At 34.6% G+C, this 19,553-nt stretch overlaps 1 protein-coding gene across 1 annotated transcript in view; it reads left to right on the top strand.

Moving 5' to 3' along the window:
- The first annotated feature begins 4,544 nt into the window (after window positions 1-4,544).
- The window catches only part of CLPTM1L (CLPTM1 like), a 34,377-nt gene continuing 19,368 nt past the window's right edge, over window positions 4,545-19,553 (top strand). The window contains exons 1-7 of the mRNA XM_051969808.1: window positions 4,545-5,084; window positions 6,029-6,129; window positions 8,215-8,404; window positions 11,520-11,665; window positions 12,797-12,875; window positions 18,438-18,555; window positions 19,125-19,219. Of these exons, the coding sequence (XP_051825768.1) occupies window positions 4,923-5,084; window positions 6,029-6,129; window positions 8,215-8,404; window positions 11,520-11,665; window positions 12,797-12,875; window positions 18,438-18,555; window positions 19,125-19,219 (891 nt within the window). The 5' untranslated portion in view covers window positions 4,545-4,922. The remainder of the gene's footprint in view (window positions 5,085-6,028; window positions 6,130-8,214; window positions 8,405-11,519; window positions 11,666-12,796; window positions 12,876-18,437; window positions 18,556-19,124; window positions 19,220-19,553) is intronic.

Genomic DNA, 19,553 nt, shown 5'->3' with positions numbered 1-19,553 from the left:
TAAGACAGCTCCTTAGTTTCCAGTTTTCAGCTACCTTGAAAAGAACTGTTATATTTTTATACACATTGATTCTTCTTCTTTTGATCTCTTTGGGAATATATTCCAAACATATATTGATGGTTTCAAATTATTTTCCAGAGTGGATGGACCAATTTATAATTTCACTAATAGTATGCTTTGTTCTTGAATCATTTCAGTTGTATCCACTTTTTAGAGACCCCATTTGAGAGTTTCTTGGCAAAGAAAACTATAATGATTGGCTATTTTCTTCTCCAGCTCATTTTACAGATGAGGAAACTGAAGCAAACAAGGTAAAGTTACTTACTCAAAGTCACACAGAACCTAAGGCCAAAGGTGAACTCATGAAAATGGAGCTTTTGGATTCCAAGCCCAGATCTTTGTCCATTGTGCCACGTAGATGTCCCACCAATATGCTAGTGTAGCTGTTTTTCCAGCAATCCCTTTCAAAATGTCATTTTCCTTTCTTGTCATCTTTGCCAATCTAGTAGGTATGAAGGGGAACCTCAAAGTTGCTTTAATTTGCATTTCTTTGTTAGTGCTTTAGAACATTTTTTCATATAGTTGCTGAAAACTTCCTTTAGAAAGTACCTGTTCAAATCCATCAATGATTTATCTATTGACAAATGACTGTTACTCTTATAAATTCAAATAATTTCCTTAGTAATCTTAGATATAACTACCTCATCGAAGAAGCTTGATGCAAGCATTTCCCCAGTTTCTCATTTCTAATTTTAACTACTCTCTTCCCTCCCTTTTTCCCTCCTCCCTTTCCTCTACTTTCTCTCTCTCCTTTTCTTCCCTACCTTCTTTTCCTCCTTCCTTCTTCCCTCCCTCTCTTCTTTCTTCCCTTCCTTTCCTCCCTTTCTTCCTTCCCTTTCTTTGTCCATTTTTTTGCAACATAATATTAGAAATATTTTGTATGGCAACATGTAATAATGGGGGTAGCTAAGTGGTGCAGTGGACTGAACCCTTGTCCTGGAGTCAAGAGGATCTTGATTCTTCTTTTTTTTTTAAAAAATAATAACTTTTTATTGACAGAACCCATGCCAGGGTAATTTTTTTACAACATTATCCCTTGCACTCGCTTCTGTTCTGATTTTTCCCCTCCCTCCCTTCACCCCCTCCCCTAGATGGCAAGCAGTCCTATATATCCTAGATACAATATATGTTTACAGTTCTCTTGTTGCACAGGGAGAGTTGGATTCAGAAGGTAAAAATAACCCGGGAAGAAAAACAAAAATGCAAATAGTTTACATTCATTTCCCAGTGTTCTTTCTTTGGATGTAGCTGCTTCTGTCCATCATTTATCAATTGAAACTGAGTTAGGTCTCTCTGTCAAAGAAATCCACTTCCATCAGAATACATCCTCATACAGTGTTGTTGTTGAAGTGTATAATGATCTCCTGGTTCTGCTCATTTCACTCAGCATCAGTTCATGTAAATCTCTCCAAGCCTCTCTGTATTCATCCTGCTGGTCATTTCTTACAGAACAATAATATTCCATAACATTCATATACCACAATTTACCCAGCCATTCTCCAATTGATGGGCATCCATTCATTTTCCAGCTTCTAGGCACTACAAACAGGGCTGCTACAAACATTTTGGCACATACAGGTTCCTTTCCCTTCTTTAGTATTTCTTTGGGATATAAGCCCAGAAGTAACACTGCTGGATCAAAGGGTATGCACAGTTTGATAACTTTTTGGGCATAATTCCAGATTGCTCTCCAGAATGGTTGGATTCGTTCACAACTCCACAAACAATGCATCAGTGTCCCAGTTTCCCCACATCCCCTCCAACATTCATCATAATTTTTTCCGGTCATCTTAGCCAATCTGACAGGTGTGTAGTGGTGTCTCAGAGTTGTCTTAAATTGCATTTCTCTGATCAATAATGATTTGGAACACTCTTTCATATGCGTGGTAATAGTTTCAATTTCATCCTCTGAAAATTGTCTGTTCATATCCTTTGACCATTTATCAATTGGAGAATGGCTTGATTTCTTATAAATTTGAGTCAGTTCTCTATATATTTTGGAAATGAGGCCTTTATCAGAACCTTTAACTGTGAAGATGTTTTCCCAGTTTGTTGCTTCCCTTCTAATCTTGTTTGCATTAGTTTTGTTTGTACAAAGGCTTTTTAATTTGATGTAATCAAAATTTTCTATTTTGTGATCAGTAATGGTCTCTAGTTGATCTTTGGTCACAAATTTCTTTCTCCTTCACAAGTCTGAGAGATAAATTATCTTATGTTCCTCTAATTTATTTATAATCTCGTTCTTTATGCCTAGGTCATGGACCCATTTTGATCTTATCTTGGTATATGGTGTTAAGTATGGGTCCATGCCTAATTTCTGCCATACTAATTTCTAGTTATCCCATCAGTTTTTATCAAATAATGAACTCTTATCCCAAAAGTTAGGATCTTTGGGTTTGTCAAACACTAGATTGCTATAGTTGACTATTCTGTCTTATGAACCTAACCTTTTCCACTGATCAACTAATCTATTTCTTAGCCAATACCAAATGGTTTTGGTGACTGCTGCTTTATAATATAATTTTAGATCAGGTACAGCTAGGCCACCTTCATTTGATTTTTTTTTTCATTAATTCCCTCGATATTCTCGACTTTTTATTATTCCATATGAATTTTGTTGTTATTTTTTCTAGATCATTAAAATATTTTCTTGGAAGTCTGATTGGTATAGCACTAAATAAATAGATTAGTTTAGGGAGTATTGTCATCTTTATTATATTCGCTCAGCCTAGAGGATCTTGATTCTAATATGATCTTAGACATTTACTAGCTGTGTGATCATGAAGGGGTGAACCCTGAAACTGTCCTCCTTGACTTTTGGTGTGAACTCTGAAACTTTCCTCTGACAGAGACCCACCCTTCAGGGCAGTTAAGTGGTTTCATTAAGATTAGCCCAGAACCACTCTCTACTTAGTTCAAACTTAAATGGTCTCATTCAGCTGGAGAGCTGGACTTGATATAACTTAAATGGTAATATTCAACTGAAAATCTAGGCCTGGGAGCAGTGACAACATTGGAGGAATCTCATTCAATTGAACCCAGAAATGAAACCTCTTTCTTATAAAAAGACAATTTTAAATTCATATCTTTGCACAAATCCAAAGTAGTATGCTTTGCCAAGGGACCTCTCCTCTAGGGACAGCTGTCTACCAGGACTCCTACCCACTGTGGAGAGACCTTCTCAGTGATAACCTTTTGTTATTTCTCTGCCAGGACCTCTTGCAACTGAGGAGTCAGTCTTCCTAGCAAAGCTGGCTTCTCAGGCAACAATAAACTTCCCTCTTGCAAATCAGACTTTTTTGGGTTGGTGAATTCTTTCATGTTGGACCTGTGTCTTCCACCAAACAGGATTCCCACAACTTTCTTCACTGCCACTAACCACATCAACCATAGACAAGCTGCTTAGTCTTATTTACCTCCGTTTCATCTGAAAAATGAATTGGAAAAGGAAATAATAAATGATTCCAGTAATTTTTGTCAAGAAAACCCTAAACGAGAATTGACACGACTGAAAAAGACTAAACAATATGTATAATTGCTTTCTTACTGGCAGCCTTCTCAAGGGAGAGGAGAAAAGGAAAGAAAAGAATTTGTAATCAAAGTTAGTTTAAATTTTATTTAATGTGATTGGGAAATATAAAACAAAACACCATTTTTTTAAAAGTGTAAAAAAAAAAAAGCCCTAGATTTGGTCTGGATGCCTATGATTTTTCAGAACGGATCAGAGGTCTTTATTTTGTTGTGCCAAGGAGACTGAAGCAAGTAAAAACTGATTTAATTTTAACGTGGAGAGTTTAATAAGCCAACTAGCCCGAATGGGACCGTTTCTAAAGCATATGGGTACCAGAGAAACTGAGGCACAGAGCTTATATAGGGTTTTAGCTAATTAAGGTTTGCAAGCAAAAAACAAAAGCTGAGTATGCAATTAGCCTAACATTATGCAGGTGTTATCTTTTGGGAAACAAAGGCAGATGAGGGAGGCAAGGAGACTTGGAAGGAAAGGAAACAGCGAGGTGGGGGAACAATACGCAAAGTCCTGAGGGAGGAAAGGATTACCCTGGCAAGGACAGCGATAAGGAAGAAGGCACTTTCACTGTGACACAATGGTATGTGAAGGGAGGGTGGGGAGGATCGGAGGCTCAAGGTTTAGGGTTCTCTTCTAAACTCAATTTTCCTGGACCTAATTGCAAAAAGGGGGGGAGGGGAAGGGATGGCCTATTATCCAGGCCCAACAATTTATCCCTTGAGATATGGAGGAAAAAGGGGGAAAGAGAACAAGACGCTTAAAGGGAGAAAACGTCCTCAGAGGCGCAAGGGATGCAAGTGGAGAAAACTACACTTCCCAGAGCATAGCGGGGCAGCGCAAAGGGGCGGAAGGAGGGGTGGGGCTACTTCCGGAAAGACGGTTCCTCCCTCCCCGGAAGCGTTTTTTGAGTGTCCAGCTCGGCAAATCCCGCAGTGACAGGTTAGCGATGCCGCCGTTGGCCATAGACGAACTGGGAACATGAGAGGTGCCACGGAACCTCCTCGGGCGCAGCCCCCTTACGTGTCCCCGCGGCGGGGCCCGGAGCTCTCTCAGTGATTGGCTGCAGGCTGCGACAGCGGCGGCGTCCTCGAAGGCAGCCTAGGCTCCCGGTCGCTCCCTCTCGGGCCCGGGGCGGGGGAGGCACTGCCTCGGACCTGGGGGAGGGAACGACCCTCCTCTCCTCTCCCTCACTCCCTCCCTCCCCCGCCGTGCAGGTGCGCGTGAGGGATTCGGGAGGGTGCGTGCCCCCGCCCCGCGCGCCCCCGTCCCGTGGCCCCTAGCTTGCCCCTTGGCCCACGTGCTGGGTGTCATCTCCCCCTGAGGCAGCCCCGGCGCCATGTGGAGCAGCCGGAGTTCCTTCACCAGCCTCATCGTCGGGGTGTTCGTGGTGTATGTGGTGCACACCTGCTGGGTGATGTACGGGATCGTTTACACCCGGCCGTGCAGCGGGGACAGCAACTGCATCCAACCGTACCTGGCGCGGAGGCCTAAGCTGCAGGTGAGTGCCCCTCCCCTGGCCCGCCCCGAATCTGTGCGCGCTTCACTCCCCGGCCCTTCGGAATCAATGTCATCGCGCTGCCTAAAGAGCTCCTTCAGGACTCCCCAGTTAGAGCTACAAAGATTTGTGTGCATTAAATGGGTGTATGTGTACATATATATATAGCATATATAACATGCACAGTCACATGTAACCAACACAACATGCGTTACAGGCGTGTATGCACACAATCCGAGTATATGAACATATAGCAGATATGTATATATTGTGTGCTATGCGTTTTTGCACACATAATTACATATAACGGGTATAACATGCCTATGCACACACATAACGTGTTTGGGTTTATTGGTGAGGATGTACATCTATGTATGAGTTATGAGTATATGTACAGAAATAACAAGTATAACACACATGTGTTGTGTTGCATGTATGCACTGTAACATTGTGTTGTTTATATACGTGTATATAACATATGCGTGTCTGGTTATAAGGAACTAGACGATGTCAGTCTACTGACCTATCTCCATGGGTTCCGGGTTTGTTTTGCTCTGGGGAATGAGGCAAAGTGAGGACTCCAATTGGGAGAATGACTGCTGCTCTATACTTCTGTGAGTGAGAAGACAAATTGCTACTTTGAGAGTTTGTTCTTAGTTTCTTCAAATAACTAAGATCTACAGTAAGGCAAAGATATTTGATTCCCTTCCTCCATTTTCAAGTGGTTTTTATTACTAGCTTTTGTAAATATAGTATCAGGCCATCCCCGGGTGTTGCATATGTCTTCTTTAATTTCCAAAGATAAAACTTTTTGCCTATCTCTTCATCTGGTCATATGTTAAACGTATCAGTAGTTTGTATAGAATGGGGAAACTGTTGGATATGTGTACATTTTCTAACAAGAGTCCCTTGTGCACTAATTTTCCTTTATCATCATTGCTTGCCAGCTGAGTGTATACACCACTACAAGGTCCAATCTTGGTGCTGAGAATAATATAGATCTGGTTTTGAATGTGGAAGATTTTGATGTTGAGTCTAAATTTGAAAGGTATGATATTTGTGTTGTAAATTTTAAAATGAACTTTTGTGTTTTTCTTGTTGAAATACATTGTTTAAAAGCTAAGATCACAAATGTGACATTCTGTTCTGCCTTATCTAACTTTATCAGGTTTAAGAACCAAAATAATCCTATGTTCTGAAGTCATCATTGAAGCAAAATGCCAGAGTACCTTATATGTCTTTAGAAATCATACTTTATAATCACCCACACCCCAACCCGAAAGTACAGCAATCTATGTGGTAAACAGCAAATCAAACCTTTTCTAGAACTGAAAATAACTTAACTTATTTGACAGAAACTAATATGACTTTTTACACTGAGTATGTTTATGTTGTGTGTGGGTAGTGTATTTCACGCAATATGAAGAACTTGTATTATCTTTGCTTGGTTTTGTTGACATATCTATATAAAAGTAAAGATTCTTGAGATAAGATTTAACTTGTAGAATTTATATATTGAATAATAGAAGAGTGTAGGCTAAATAAGAGAAAAAGTCTAAATTATGTGAAGTTAAATTATTTTTTTTTAATTGGAGACAAATGAATTCTATCTCATCCTCATTTTAAAGGTAGAAAGGTATTCTTTTTAAGATTCTCATTTATCTTGTTTTCTCAGTTATTCAGTTTTAAATGGAAATTGTCACTATCAATTAAGGCCAGAAAATCCTACATTTCTGTAATAAAATTCTAATTAATATTTTTTGGCTGAAATTTTGGTTTCCTTAATATAAAGAACCCCCCCCAATGTAGAAGCACTCCCTACCTATGCAAATCAGCAACTGACAGTCTTAGAGAATTAGGAACACTGTGAGATTATTATATATTATACAGTGCCAGGAGTGCTTGCTTTTGTGGCAAGAATTCAAAATTTGACAATAGAACACTAGAGTTTTAAAATATAATGTTAGTGGATGCATGTTTTTTTTGTTTCTGGTAGAATGATCCTATCAAGAAAGTCCTAGAGTAATATTTGAGGAATGTATGAGACAGATACTTCTAATTCACTTTTTCTTTGAAGCTTATAGTAAAATCCTACATGTGAAGATTTTTTAAAAAATAATAATAATGAGGTGTTTTTCATTGTATTTGTTACTACAATAGGAATTATTTGGAGATAAAAAATATTTACTGTTTAAAATAATAATGTTTGGATGCTTTAATGCTATAAAAATTTAATGCATGTAGAAATTGAATAGTTCACTGCATTGGAATAAAAAATTTATGTGGTTCTTAAAAATTTTTATAGAGCAATAATTTAAGAAGCTGCTATGTAATTTAAACCTGTAATAGTTAACATAGGCAAAATTTGATTCAAAGATAAAATTGACTTGCCATAGGCCTACATATTTTTCTTTGGTTTCTACTAAAATACCATGTTTGGTGGATGAAAACAAAGCTCAGATATTAGCTGTATATTGTTTGCCACTTACATTAAAGAGAAAGTAAATCTAGAGAATGGTTTTAAAGCTAGTGCTTATGTTTGTTGAGATTTTGATTGCTTTTTGAATTACTTAAATTACTTGATTTCAGAGTTTGAAGACCTAGGTTCAAATCCCTCCTCAAGCACCTGTTCTTTGGTCACATACATATTACTTTGTAATTGTGGGAAAGAACTATGAATTTGGAGGCAGGGTCAAAATTTGAATCCAGACTCTGCCATTTATTACCTCTATGACCTTGGACAAATCCCTTAACTGATTTGGACCTGAATTTTCTCATCTCTGTACTGAGATGGTTGGACTACATGGCTCTCCAAGGTCCCTTGCTGTTGTGTATTTGTGATTCCATGATCTGTGATTTTATAACTTCATTTATAAAATTGTGGTAACAATTTTTGCAGTAAAAATACCAAAAAATTGCAGTTATGAAATGAACATTTTAAGTAAAATATAAATATAAGTTGTTTTTGTTATCAAAATGTTTATTACAAAAATAGATATGAAAATATATTACTTTCAGTGAAGTCATATGCAGTCTTTTTGGTTAATTTTAAGCTATAATTAGTTGGTTTGAAACTACTGTTATTATTCACACCATGCAGGTGATTTTTATCTTTATTTTATTTTTGCTTTAGGACAGTCAATGTATCTGTGCCAAAGAAAACAAGAAATAATGGCACTTTATATGCTTATATATTTCTTCACCATGCTGGGATCTTGCCTTGGCATGATGGTAAGCAGGTGCATGTAGTCAGTCCTCTTACAACATACATGGTTCCCAAACCAGAAGAAATCAATCTTCTCACAGGAGAATCCGCTACCCAGGTAAGCATAGTATTTACTAATCAAAATAGAGGTTTTGCTGTTCTTTGTTGTTTTAGAGTTACATGTAACAAGTCTTTTAAGGTAGCATAAAAATTTTAATTATAAAACTATATAATTTTGAAAGTAATGTAAATGTTTTTAATTTAATCTTTTGTAATGGAATTGTAGTGTAACCTAGCATATAAGTCACCCAACTTAGAGTTAGAAAGATCTGCATGTCAATTCTGTGTGGGTCACTTACTATTTGTATGATCTGTGCAAGTTCCTTACCCTCTCTGAGTCTGTTTTCTTAGCTGTGAGATAATGATAGCACTTATTTCACTCAGTTATTGTTTTGCCACCCTTTTTTTCCCCCTTGCCAAGCAGTTGGGGTTAAGTGATTACAACTAATAAGTGTTAAGTGTCTGAGACTAGATTTGAACTCAGGTCCTCCTGACTTTAGGGCCAGTACTCTATCCCTTGCACCATCTAGATGCCCCAGATTTACCACTCAGTTATTGTGGAGTTCAAATGAAGTAACATATATAAAGCATTTTACACATCTTAAACTGCTATACAACATAAGCTATTATTTAAGCTTCATGACATTTAATAATAGGTAATACCAAAAAAGGGGGGGGGGAGGGCAGGGAGGGAGATAATAACCTAAGTGGTTTGCCCAAACTACTGCCCAGATTTGTAGCATGTCTAGATTTCATGAAATGATTTTTGAAGAAATGTCTATAGTCAGTTTTTCATCTGTTAGAAATATTTTGAAGAGTTAGTTGCATACTTTCCAAACTGGGCTTATTTTCCCATTACTAGTAACTTCACAATTTAATAGGGCAGTAAAGCTAAAAAGATTTGGAACCTTGTTTACCTTTGAGATCATACCTAATTGTTTGTTGATTAAGATTGTTACAGACTTGAAAAGGAATGGAAAGTAAATTAAAAATGAGATAAGCCTTAGAACAAGATCACTTGTTTTGGACAAAATGCTTTAGAGGAGTGAGTTATGCAAAATGTTCTACTGGAGTCAGTCAGATGATGGGCTGATCAATTAAGGGGGAAAAAAACTGATCAGTTACTTATACATCATTTGCTCTGTGATCTTAATCAGTGTGAGAATTTTCTTTATTAATGTAGACAGCAGACCACCCATAATTTTTCATCACATATAGTCCTTGTCCTTTTTTTACATAAAGGATCTATTGAGTGATCTGGAAGCCTTTTTCTAGAGGTCTTTTAAATTTTCAGGGTACCAATGCAACACTTGAACTCTTTTGATCAACTCAACGCTTGTTACCTTGATCAGTGCACCTCCCTTTCTGGTCATTCATGTCCTCAGTGATAGCCAGGTCTCCCACTCTCACATGTAAATCACTAAAATCCATTTGTTTTAGAAGGTAAATAAAATAATACAGGAAACTATTCTTTCTATTTTATGTAAGTTGATGTAAATAATTATTTAAAAATTTTTTCCTTTTCATTTAGTCCTCTGGCTATCTGCAGTATTTCTACTCTCAATTCCTTTTCTGAATTTTTTAAAATAAAGATTTGTTGTCAGTTACCTGCTTTTCTTTCTAAACAATTTCTGACACTTGTCTTTGGAACTAAGTTGTTAGTTCAATTGTTGATTTGTTAAAGCAGTGAACTACCTGTACCTGCTCTTTTATGCCTCTCAGAGGGCCTGAGAAAACCAATTGGGGAGGCTTTCTGAGATCGATCAAGATCTCATTAGTAACTCAGAACTACAAAGGTTGATTGTACACAAAATATGAAAGCCTCATGACTTCCTCTTTCAGCTGACAAGATAGAAGTGAGAGAAAATAAATTAGGGTTTAATGGTTAGATGTTAGTGGGCTAGAATGGATTGTTCAAACTGAGCTATTAGCAGGTATTGTGAGATCTTTATCTACTTTGTTACCAAAATCTAAAAATCCCATATGCTGCTGGGGTTTTTTTTTTTTTTGACAATATATAAGAACATAAACATGATACATTTATATTTTGACAAGTAACATAAATATTCATGTATTAATTTTCCATTCGTTCAGAAAATATTTATTAAGTGCCCCCCAGCCACTTATATGGGGAAAGATTCCTGTACTCAAGGAACATGGAAGCAGGCAAGTAACAGAGCAGAGTCCCAGAGTGCTGGGAGCCACTTTATGTCCTGCCTCATTACTTAATAATTAACTGTAACTCTTGGCAAATCACTTAACCTTTCTGTCTGCACTTCTTCATCTGCAAAATGGGGATAATAATAGCATCTTTCTTATAGGGTTATTGTGAAGATTAAATTAGATAATGTATATAAAACATTTTATAAATGTCAGTTAATAATACTAGGGATAAAAGTACAAATTCATTAGTAGTTACAATACAGATTAGATTATTTAAGAACTTATAAGAAAGGAATAGCGCACTCTGAGCTTAGAGAAAAGACATTACTACTGAATAGGAGATTGACTAAAAAGATTGCAAAGAGGGATTTTAAAACTCTAATGAGAAGAATAGAAGAATCAATTAGAGAATGGCTGTGCTGTGTGATTATTTTTGAATAGTATTGTTATGTAAGAGATGAAAAGCAGGATGCTTTCAAAAAAACTTCAGAAGTCCTCCATGAGTTCATGCAAAGTGAAATGTAATATATACAAAGATAAGTTGATCAGCTATGAATGACTGCTATTCTCAGCAATATAGTGATCCAAGAGTACTGTGAAGGACTTATGATGGATATGCTATCCATACCCAGAGATTGTATCTGAATACAGATTGAAGCATACTTTTTTTTTTTTTTTGCTTTATTTTTTTTTGAGGGTTTTATTGGGGAGAGGAGGATTTCACATATGCCTTCTCAATGTTGGTTGTGGGGGGAAGAAGGATGGAGAAGGAGAAAAGGAGAAAGACTTTTTTTTTCATTAAAAAAATTTTTAAAACAAATGTTAAGAAACATGTTTTACTTGTAACTGGGAAAAATATTAAATAAATGGGGGAATTTTTTTTTATTTTAAGAATAGAAATTTCAAGAGGCAAAGATGGTATAGGGAACAATATGACTCAAGGAGGCAGAAAAGTCTTAATTGTACATTATTGATTGTGATTAATACATGGTTCTTTCCTTATTTCCAAGCAAATTGAAGCAGAAAAGAAACCAACAAATGCCCTAGATGAGCCAGTTTCTCATTGGAGATCAAGGTTAACACTCAATGTAATGGTGGATGATTTTGTCTTTGATGGATCCTCTCTCCCAGCTGATGTTCATAGATACATGAAGATGTAAGTAGTGATTCAGTTAGTAAATGTATATTAACAGTGCAGTTAACTCTGGATTCTCCATGGTGATGGGGACACCAACGTGGGGATAATTCAAAATGTTGCGTGATCAAAAAATTACTTAGAATTCATAGCTTCAAATAATTAAAATAAATTTGCATTCTTTCAGCTTGTACAAACTGGAAGTAGAGGGAATATGTAAGGCAAAAGGTTTTTTGGATGACCAGCTAGATTTCAGATTTGAATATAGATAATTAAAAATGTATTAGCAATTTTTGAGTAGTTGAGCTTATTAAGCTCACTTTTCATCAGACCCGTTTCTATTGCTTCCCTCTTGTCTTCTTTAGTCATTAGCATCATTAATGGGATATTGGTTAGTTTTGCTATATGATAAAGAAGTTATTGTGGAGAAGAATGTTTACATTAATTTTTTACATCATGAGTTTTATTCTTTTTTGCTTTCTCAAGTCATTATTGTAGTGAGACTATTTCTATTTAATAACCTATAAATTATTCTCTCTCCTTGTATGAAGATTTTGAACACTTTTGTCTTTTTAATAGATAAGTGGTTATAAAAGCAGACATGAGGTGGACTTGCCTTTTATATTTAGCTATAACCACTGGCAGGAAAGACTTAATGAAAGACATTGGAAAATTGTATCAATATCTAGCCAATATATACAGCCAACAATTTAAATTCCCTATTACTAAATGAAAGATAACAGATGAAGATGCATGCAGAATGAGACCTAGGGAAAAAAACATATTGTATTAAGATTTTGCACACTTTTGTCTTTTTTAATAGATAAGTGGTCATAAAAGCAGACATTAGGTGGAGTTGCTTTTTATATTTAGCTGTGACAAAATCAGGATGTTTAAGAAAATATATTTGCCTTTAGAAGTTTTATGATAATGAATTAGAATTGATCCTTATTTATTTAGACATAAATTTCAAGTTAGACCACTAAGAATTTTCTAAGCGAATGCTTATCTTCTAAAGGCAAAAATAATCATAGGCTAGCATAATATAATTTACTAATTTATTGTATACACTCAGATTGTCAGACTAAACTTTTTTCTTAGATGGCTTAATATTTAAGAATTCATATTAAAATCCTTATTTTAATATCACAGGATTCAATTAGGAAAAACAGTACATTACTTGCCCATACTATTTATTGATCAACTTAGCAACCGAGTAAAAGATTTAATGGTAAGTGTCTATTTGTTGTTTTAATGAATTATGTTTCATTTTGCTATTTGTGACATTAATTAGCAAATCAAAAATTTTCTTTCTAAGAAAAGGAACATTCTTATTTATGTGTTATTTTCAGAATGTATAGTATATTCTGTGAATAGATACTATGTAGGTATATAGAGGAATAATATATCCAATATTTAGATACTTTTTAGAACAATGGAAGGGGCAATTCATCAACTGGTGCTTAGGGAACAAAACAACATATGTAATGTTAACATAATCTTTTGTAGCTATAACAGAAGTTAGATAATCCAGAGTAATGTTTTCAGATATTCTTCCTTCATATGAGCTCAGCAAACTAATGTAGTAATGCACACACAGATATTAAATGAATAGAAATTATAACATAAATAATGTGATTTCCTTCTAGGATTTACAGTAATTGATAGTAATGACATTTAATAATAACAAAAAGACAATTTGTTTATTTTATTTACCTGTGCAACAGTTAATAGCACATTAAAAGTAAAGAAATGATAAATAGCAGAGTAACAATTTTTCCAGTGATCATTTCTGTTTGAACCCATCAAAAAAAAAAATTAGAATAATTATGAAAAAACTCAAGAAACCCTAGCAATACCATTGATTGGGTTAGCATCTTCACCAGTATAAAAATAAGAAATAGACTGGACAGAACAGGGCTGTTGGAACCATTATAATGAATGTCCTGGCCAGAGGATAGCAGAGAGAGTGGTGGTGTTGCTTCATGTTCCAGTAGAAGAAAAATATATTGGGAACAAATTAGAAGTATTAATATTCTACAGGCTGAAAATGCTTGGTGTATATAGTCCTGACTACTAAAACAAGTAAATCATAAATTCTCAGGAAATAAGGTTGAAAATACAAATTTTTTTATTATGTGCCCATGCATCATAATGACAGAACTGGAAACTGGTTATTAGTTATAGGCAGGAACTTTATACTGCTTTTTACCAATAATAGCCTCAGTCCAGTATACATAGCAGTATATTGAAGATCAATACAGAGTGATTGTAAGAAATAACTTCATCATTAAGCCCAAATTAGGTGAAATAAGAGCAGAAATTAGAAGTTAATTAAACCTGAAGATCCCGAAGGCAATGAAAATCTATCTTTAACATAAATTTCAGAAATGCTCATTAATAATGAAAGAATGGTTAAAAAAATAAAATAACAAACAAGTGTCAATATCTTGAATGTTTTTAGAGAGGAAAAGGGCATTAGTGGAATTTGAAATGCCCTTTTAAAATTTGATAGCACAAATCAAACTAAAATTAAATAACTCAAAACAGAATAATTTTAAAGACTGATACTCTAAATTCCAGTTTTTTAAACTGGTTTGCAACTCCATCTGAGGGGTCTCATAATTTAACGTGGGGATCACAAAATTATGATTTATTATCAGTAAATGCTTGATTTGTGTACTTGTTTTATATACTAACATACCCATTGTCACATAAAAATTTATTGGGCAAAAAGAGGCCATGAATGGAAAAAGTTTAAAAAACTATGCTCTAAAACCATCAAGAACAAAATGCCTTTTACAATATTTACATAATTTATGTACACTCTGTACACACCAATATGCAGAAGTATATGTTTCAGCTGTTACCATGGTACAGAGGAAGAATAGAGCATCCCAAGAAAGCTTCTAAGGAGAAACAGAATACCGCTGTGGTTGTAGTGATTTGAGAAAGATTTGATGAAAGACATTGGAAAATTATATCAATATCTAGCCAATATGCACAGTAAACAATTTACATCCTGTATTACTCAAAAAAACCCAACAAATATACATACAGAAAAGGATTTGGGGGGAGAAATATCACAAAAACTCAAAAAACAAAAAATTTAGAGGAGAAAGGAACCCCTGAAAAAAGGGGATGTGAAAGATTTTCATTGGTCTTTGTGGTTGGAAAAAAGTCTACAGAATAAAAATACAATTTGAATTAACTGTTAAACAGATTGAGTACCATCAAAATAAGTTTTTTAAATGATTAAGGGAAATGACTTTAAATTACAGCTTCACTGTAAAACAAAATTAATGATTATGAATGAGATCTATACTTATTGATTGAACTACTTCGTAGCATATGAATTACAGTTCTCACTTTATATAAATTCACATTATACAACTTTGATTTTATGTAAAGAATTCTGAAAGAAGTCCATATTTTCCAAAAATATCTAGGTTAACTTTATAGTGTTATGCTCTCTCTCTTGCACTCCTATTCCTTAGTTCAGTGCTTCAGAACCTCCTACCTTCTCCATTCCCCCTCTCAAGAACCCCTCCAAATGAAAGCAGAAGAATGGACATACAAAGAGACCGTTACCTCCAGTTCTGGGAGATACCTTTATTTCACTCTACCTGTCCATCCCTTTGTTGGCCCCTATGTGTCTGTTGTCTTTCTGTCTGCACTTGGGTACCACATGTCTGTTCCCAAGCCTAGCATGTGGCCCATTTTCTTCTGTCTATGCCTTTGTTCCAGTTCCCATATGTCTGACTCCATATGTTCTTCCTTTTAATTCTGATCAGGCCTCCATATGTAAAATGTGAACTGTCTGTACTAGCAAAGCACTTTTATAATCTTCTTCTTTGGTGCAAGCTTGATCCCATTTTAACAGAAAACATCATATATCAATAAAAGTAGAGAACATATTACTAAAAGTGACCCTTCCAAATATAGACCAGCTACATGTTTAGGTATTTTTGAGCAAAGCAAGCACATTAAGTCTTCTCAAAAAAAAGTCTGTGCTTAAAAAAAAAAAAAAAAAAAAAAGGCTGTGTTGGTGGAAAAGCAAAGAGTGTATCAAAAAATCCCAACACATTTTTAATTTGGAGGTTGAACAAGTCACCCAAAAATGCTGTCACATTTTACTTTGCATATATTTATCACAAAGCCTTTGACTAAGTTCTTCATTCTTAATGATAATGATGCACAGTAAATATATAAAGTAGATCCAAGCATAGTGCGTATTTGATGTTCATATAGAAAATTTTTTTCTCTGAAATATTGACTTAAAACATACCACCAACATAATAACGTGAAGAACAGTTGACACAAAACGTATCTTCCAGGGAAACAGCTTACATTTGTTGTAGTTCTGCCTAGTCTTAACCCCATTAACAGTAGTCCTGACCAGAACTGAGGTTGACTTTTTTTTTAATTATAGCTTTTCATTTTCAAAATATATACATGGATAATTTTTGACATTCATCCCTACAAAACCTTGTGTTCTGTTTTTTCCCCCCTTCCTTCCCTCCCCCAGTCGGCAAGTGATCTAATATATGTTAAACATGTGCAATTTCTCTATTCATATTTCCACAAATATCATGCTGCCCAAGAAAAAATGAGATCCAAAAGGGAAAAAAAAAGGAGCGAAAGAAAACAAAAGGCAAGCAGACAACTACAAAAAGAGTAAAAATACTATATTGTAGTCCTATTCAGTTCCCACAGTTCTCTCTCTGAGTGCAGATGGCTTTCTTAATCACAGGACTATTGGAACTGGTCTGAATCATCTCATTGTTGATGAGAGCCATGTCTGATGATGAAATTTAAGGAAAAGGAAGAGTCATTCCAAAGTATTGTATTAATTACTTAAATGTACATGACTAACATTGTCAAGTTATGTGATTCTGCTGAAAGTCACGTTAAATACTTGTCCATTGATCTCAAGAGTCATTTGTGGCCAAGAAGTAAAATTCTGAATGTAGACCAAGAAAAAATAATAACTTTTAAAGACTGGATTTGAATATGTAGATCAACATGAACAATTGATGATGGTAATCATTATTGACTGGCCTTTTCCAGGACGTACAGAACAAGTATAAGGCAGTCAGAGAGAAGCCTTAGCCAATATAAATTGTGAAACTGATTGGCATCTCAGAAGGCAAATGTTTAATGAGGCTTATATATTTAAATCAGTTAATGACTTTTCATTACCAGTCTTAGCATATAGGTTGGGCATGATAAATTAGGACAAGAGCATATTTAGGTGTCCAAACAAAGATTTGTAATCTTAAAAACAAACATGGATTTATCACCCAAAAGAGATATAGAAAGATTAATATTTCTTTTTAAAAAGAAGGTATAGCATTGATAGATATTCCTGATAAAAATACTTTTGCAACAGATAGTAAAGACTTATATATGCCCCTTGATTTGATCATTATGTCTAAAACTGGTTTATGTCTGCACAGAGCCCGTGATAATACTAAGATCCAAGAGATGAAATAAAAAAGAATGTCATGACTGGCACCCATTTTAGCTCAACCAACAATATGTAGACAAATGGCTAAAAAGTACAGGTTTGCTTGGAGAATCAGAGGAATTTTTTAATAGTGATTCTGGATCAAATGATTGCCATCAGAAATTACAGAAGGATTAATCTTAAGAAATCTAAAACAATGCACCTTATGCATTTAAATGGTCAAACATGCAACAGATTGCTGCAGTTGCCAAAATTTTGGCATTTCTAGATACCTAGAAAAATGGGTCCTTTAAAAAACAGCTTTCACATACACATCCTATAAATGCAAACCCCAAAATATCCTTGAAGATTAAACAAATAAATGGTGTAAAAATAGAACATCATTATAAACAGAATTATGGCCCATTTTTCATAAATAAATTTAATTTATAATTTTAAATGAAGCCATATCAAATGCAAAATATCCAAATTATATGGAATGAAGAGCTTTCCAAATGAAAGTAGTTGTTCATTTATTGAATTATTGCATAGAATGATACTTAGTGGTGATTTATAATTATCAGTTTCGATAGTTAATCAACTGTGCCTTAAAAGCTGGGTAAAATTTGGATAATGTGAGGGAAGAGAACATTCCAATTGGGAGGGATGTTCAAGAAAATAAAGTCAGCCAACAGGATGATTTCAGAAAGGCCTGGAGAGACTTACATGAATTGATGCTGAGTGAAATGAGTAGGACCAGGAGATCATTATATACTTCAACAACAATACAATATGATGATCAATTCTGATGGACTTGGCCATTAGATGAACTAAATCAATTCCAATGGAGCAGGAATGAATTGAACCAGCTACACCCAGTGAAAGAACTCTGGGAGATACTAAGAACCATTACATAGAATTCCCAATCCCTCTATTTTTGTCCACTTGAATAGAGTCCAATTCGTTTTGTACAGCAAAATAACTGTTTGGACTGTATGCTTATTTTGTATTTAATTTATACTTTAACACATTTAACATGTATTGGTCAACCTGCCAGCTGAGGGAGGAGGAGGAAGTGGGGGAAAGGAGGGAAAAAATTGGAAGAAAAGGTTTGGCAATTGTCAATGCTATAAAATTACCCATGCATATAACTTCTAAATAAAAAGCTATAATAAAAAAAATAAATAAAAAACAAGCAAGTAAAATAAAGTCAAAAAAAAAAAAAAGTCAGGAAAGTAGTGTAAGCAAGAAATAAAGATCTGCACTATCATACTGATACAATGATCTCCAGGTTTGGTTTGGTTTGGATTTTTTTAAATTATTTGTTTTGTGGGGAATATTTAGGTAATAAATCGTTCGACAACTGAACTACCTCTGACTGTGTCATATGACAAGATATCATTAGGAAAACTCCGTTTTTGGATTCACATGCAAGATGCTGTGTACTCCCTACAACAATTTGGTATGTTGTGATAAATAAAATCATTATTTAATGTTTTTTAAATTTGCATGTGTTTTAAGAAATTCCATGGAACACAGTACTGCAATTAAAGGCTTAATTTTGTTAGTCTTTGGCAAACAATTCCTACTGTTTTACATTATTTTTCCAAAAATATTTGGCTAATAATTGAATATTGTCATTTATTGACTGTACTGAACATATGAGTTTTTGTATATACTCAATACTTATGCTTGACTCTGCTTTTTAAGCAGAAGTGGATCACATATTTTTCTTCTCTCAGATATTTTTTTTTAGAGATTATTTTACATTTCTGTTTTGAGCATTGCAATCAGTTATTTGTTTTCTCTGTTGCTCTTTTGAAAGTGTATAATTTGCAATCTTATTTTCTTAAACTAGAAATGTAAATTAAATGAAATGATTTTAATTTTTCCAATTGAATTTTGATTTTTGATAGATTGTTAAAATCTTTAGGGTCTCATACAGAGACTAAGCTAAACTAAAAACTAACTTGAGATAAATTTAGAACTGCTTATTCAACTTTATAATGCAATGTTTGTTATTTTCTACAGGATTCTCAGAAAAGGATGCAGATGAAGTAAAAGGAATTTTTGTAGATACCAACTTGTATTTCTTAGCTTTGACTTTCTTTGTGGCAGCATTTCATGTAAGTGAATTTTTGGTATTTTGCTATTTGTTCTCTGTCATTATACAGAATGGGAAATTTTTGCAATAATAGAACTTAAATATAGATGTTAAACTAAGAATGTCTCCTTTTTAACATTTCCTGCTTTAGCTCTGTATGCCGATGTCAATAAAATTACAGTGCTTTAATAAGAGCAAAATTTTATTGTGATCTTTTGTATTACAATCTTTAACTTAGAATTGTTCATTTTGCAACCGATTATACCTCTTCTGTTATTTGTGACATTTATAGCAAGTAGAAGCAGACCAATGAATTTAATGAGTTCTGCTCCCTTATGCTCTCTGCATGAGATATC

This window comes from Antechinus flavipes, chromosome 1 (assembly GCF_016432865.1).
Source record: "Antechinus flavipes isolate AdamAnt ecotype Samford, QLD, Australia chromosome 1, AdamAnt_v2, whole genome shotgun sequence".
Classification (NCBI taxonomy): Eukaryota; Metazoa; Chordata; class Mammalia; order Dasyuromorphia; family Dasyuridae; genus Antechinus; species Antechinus flavipes.
Note: the sequence above shows the minus strand (reverse complement) of the source record. Positions and strands in the feature narration are given on the sequence as shown.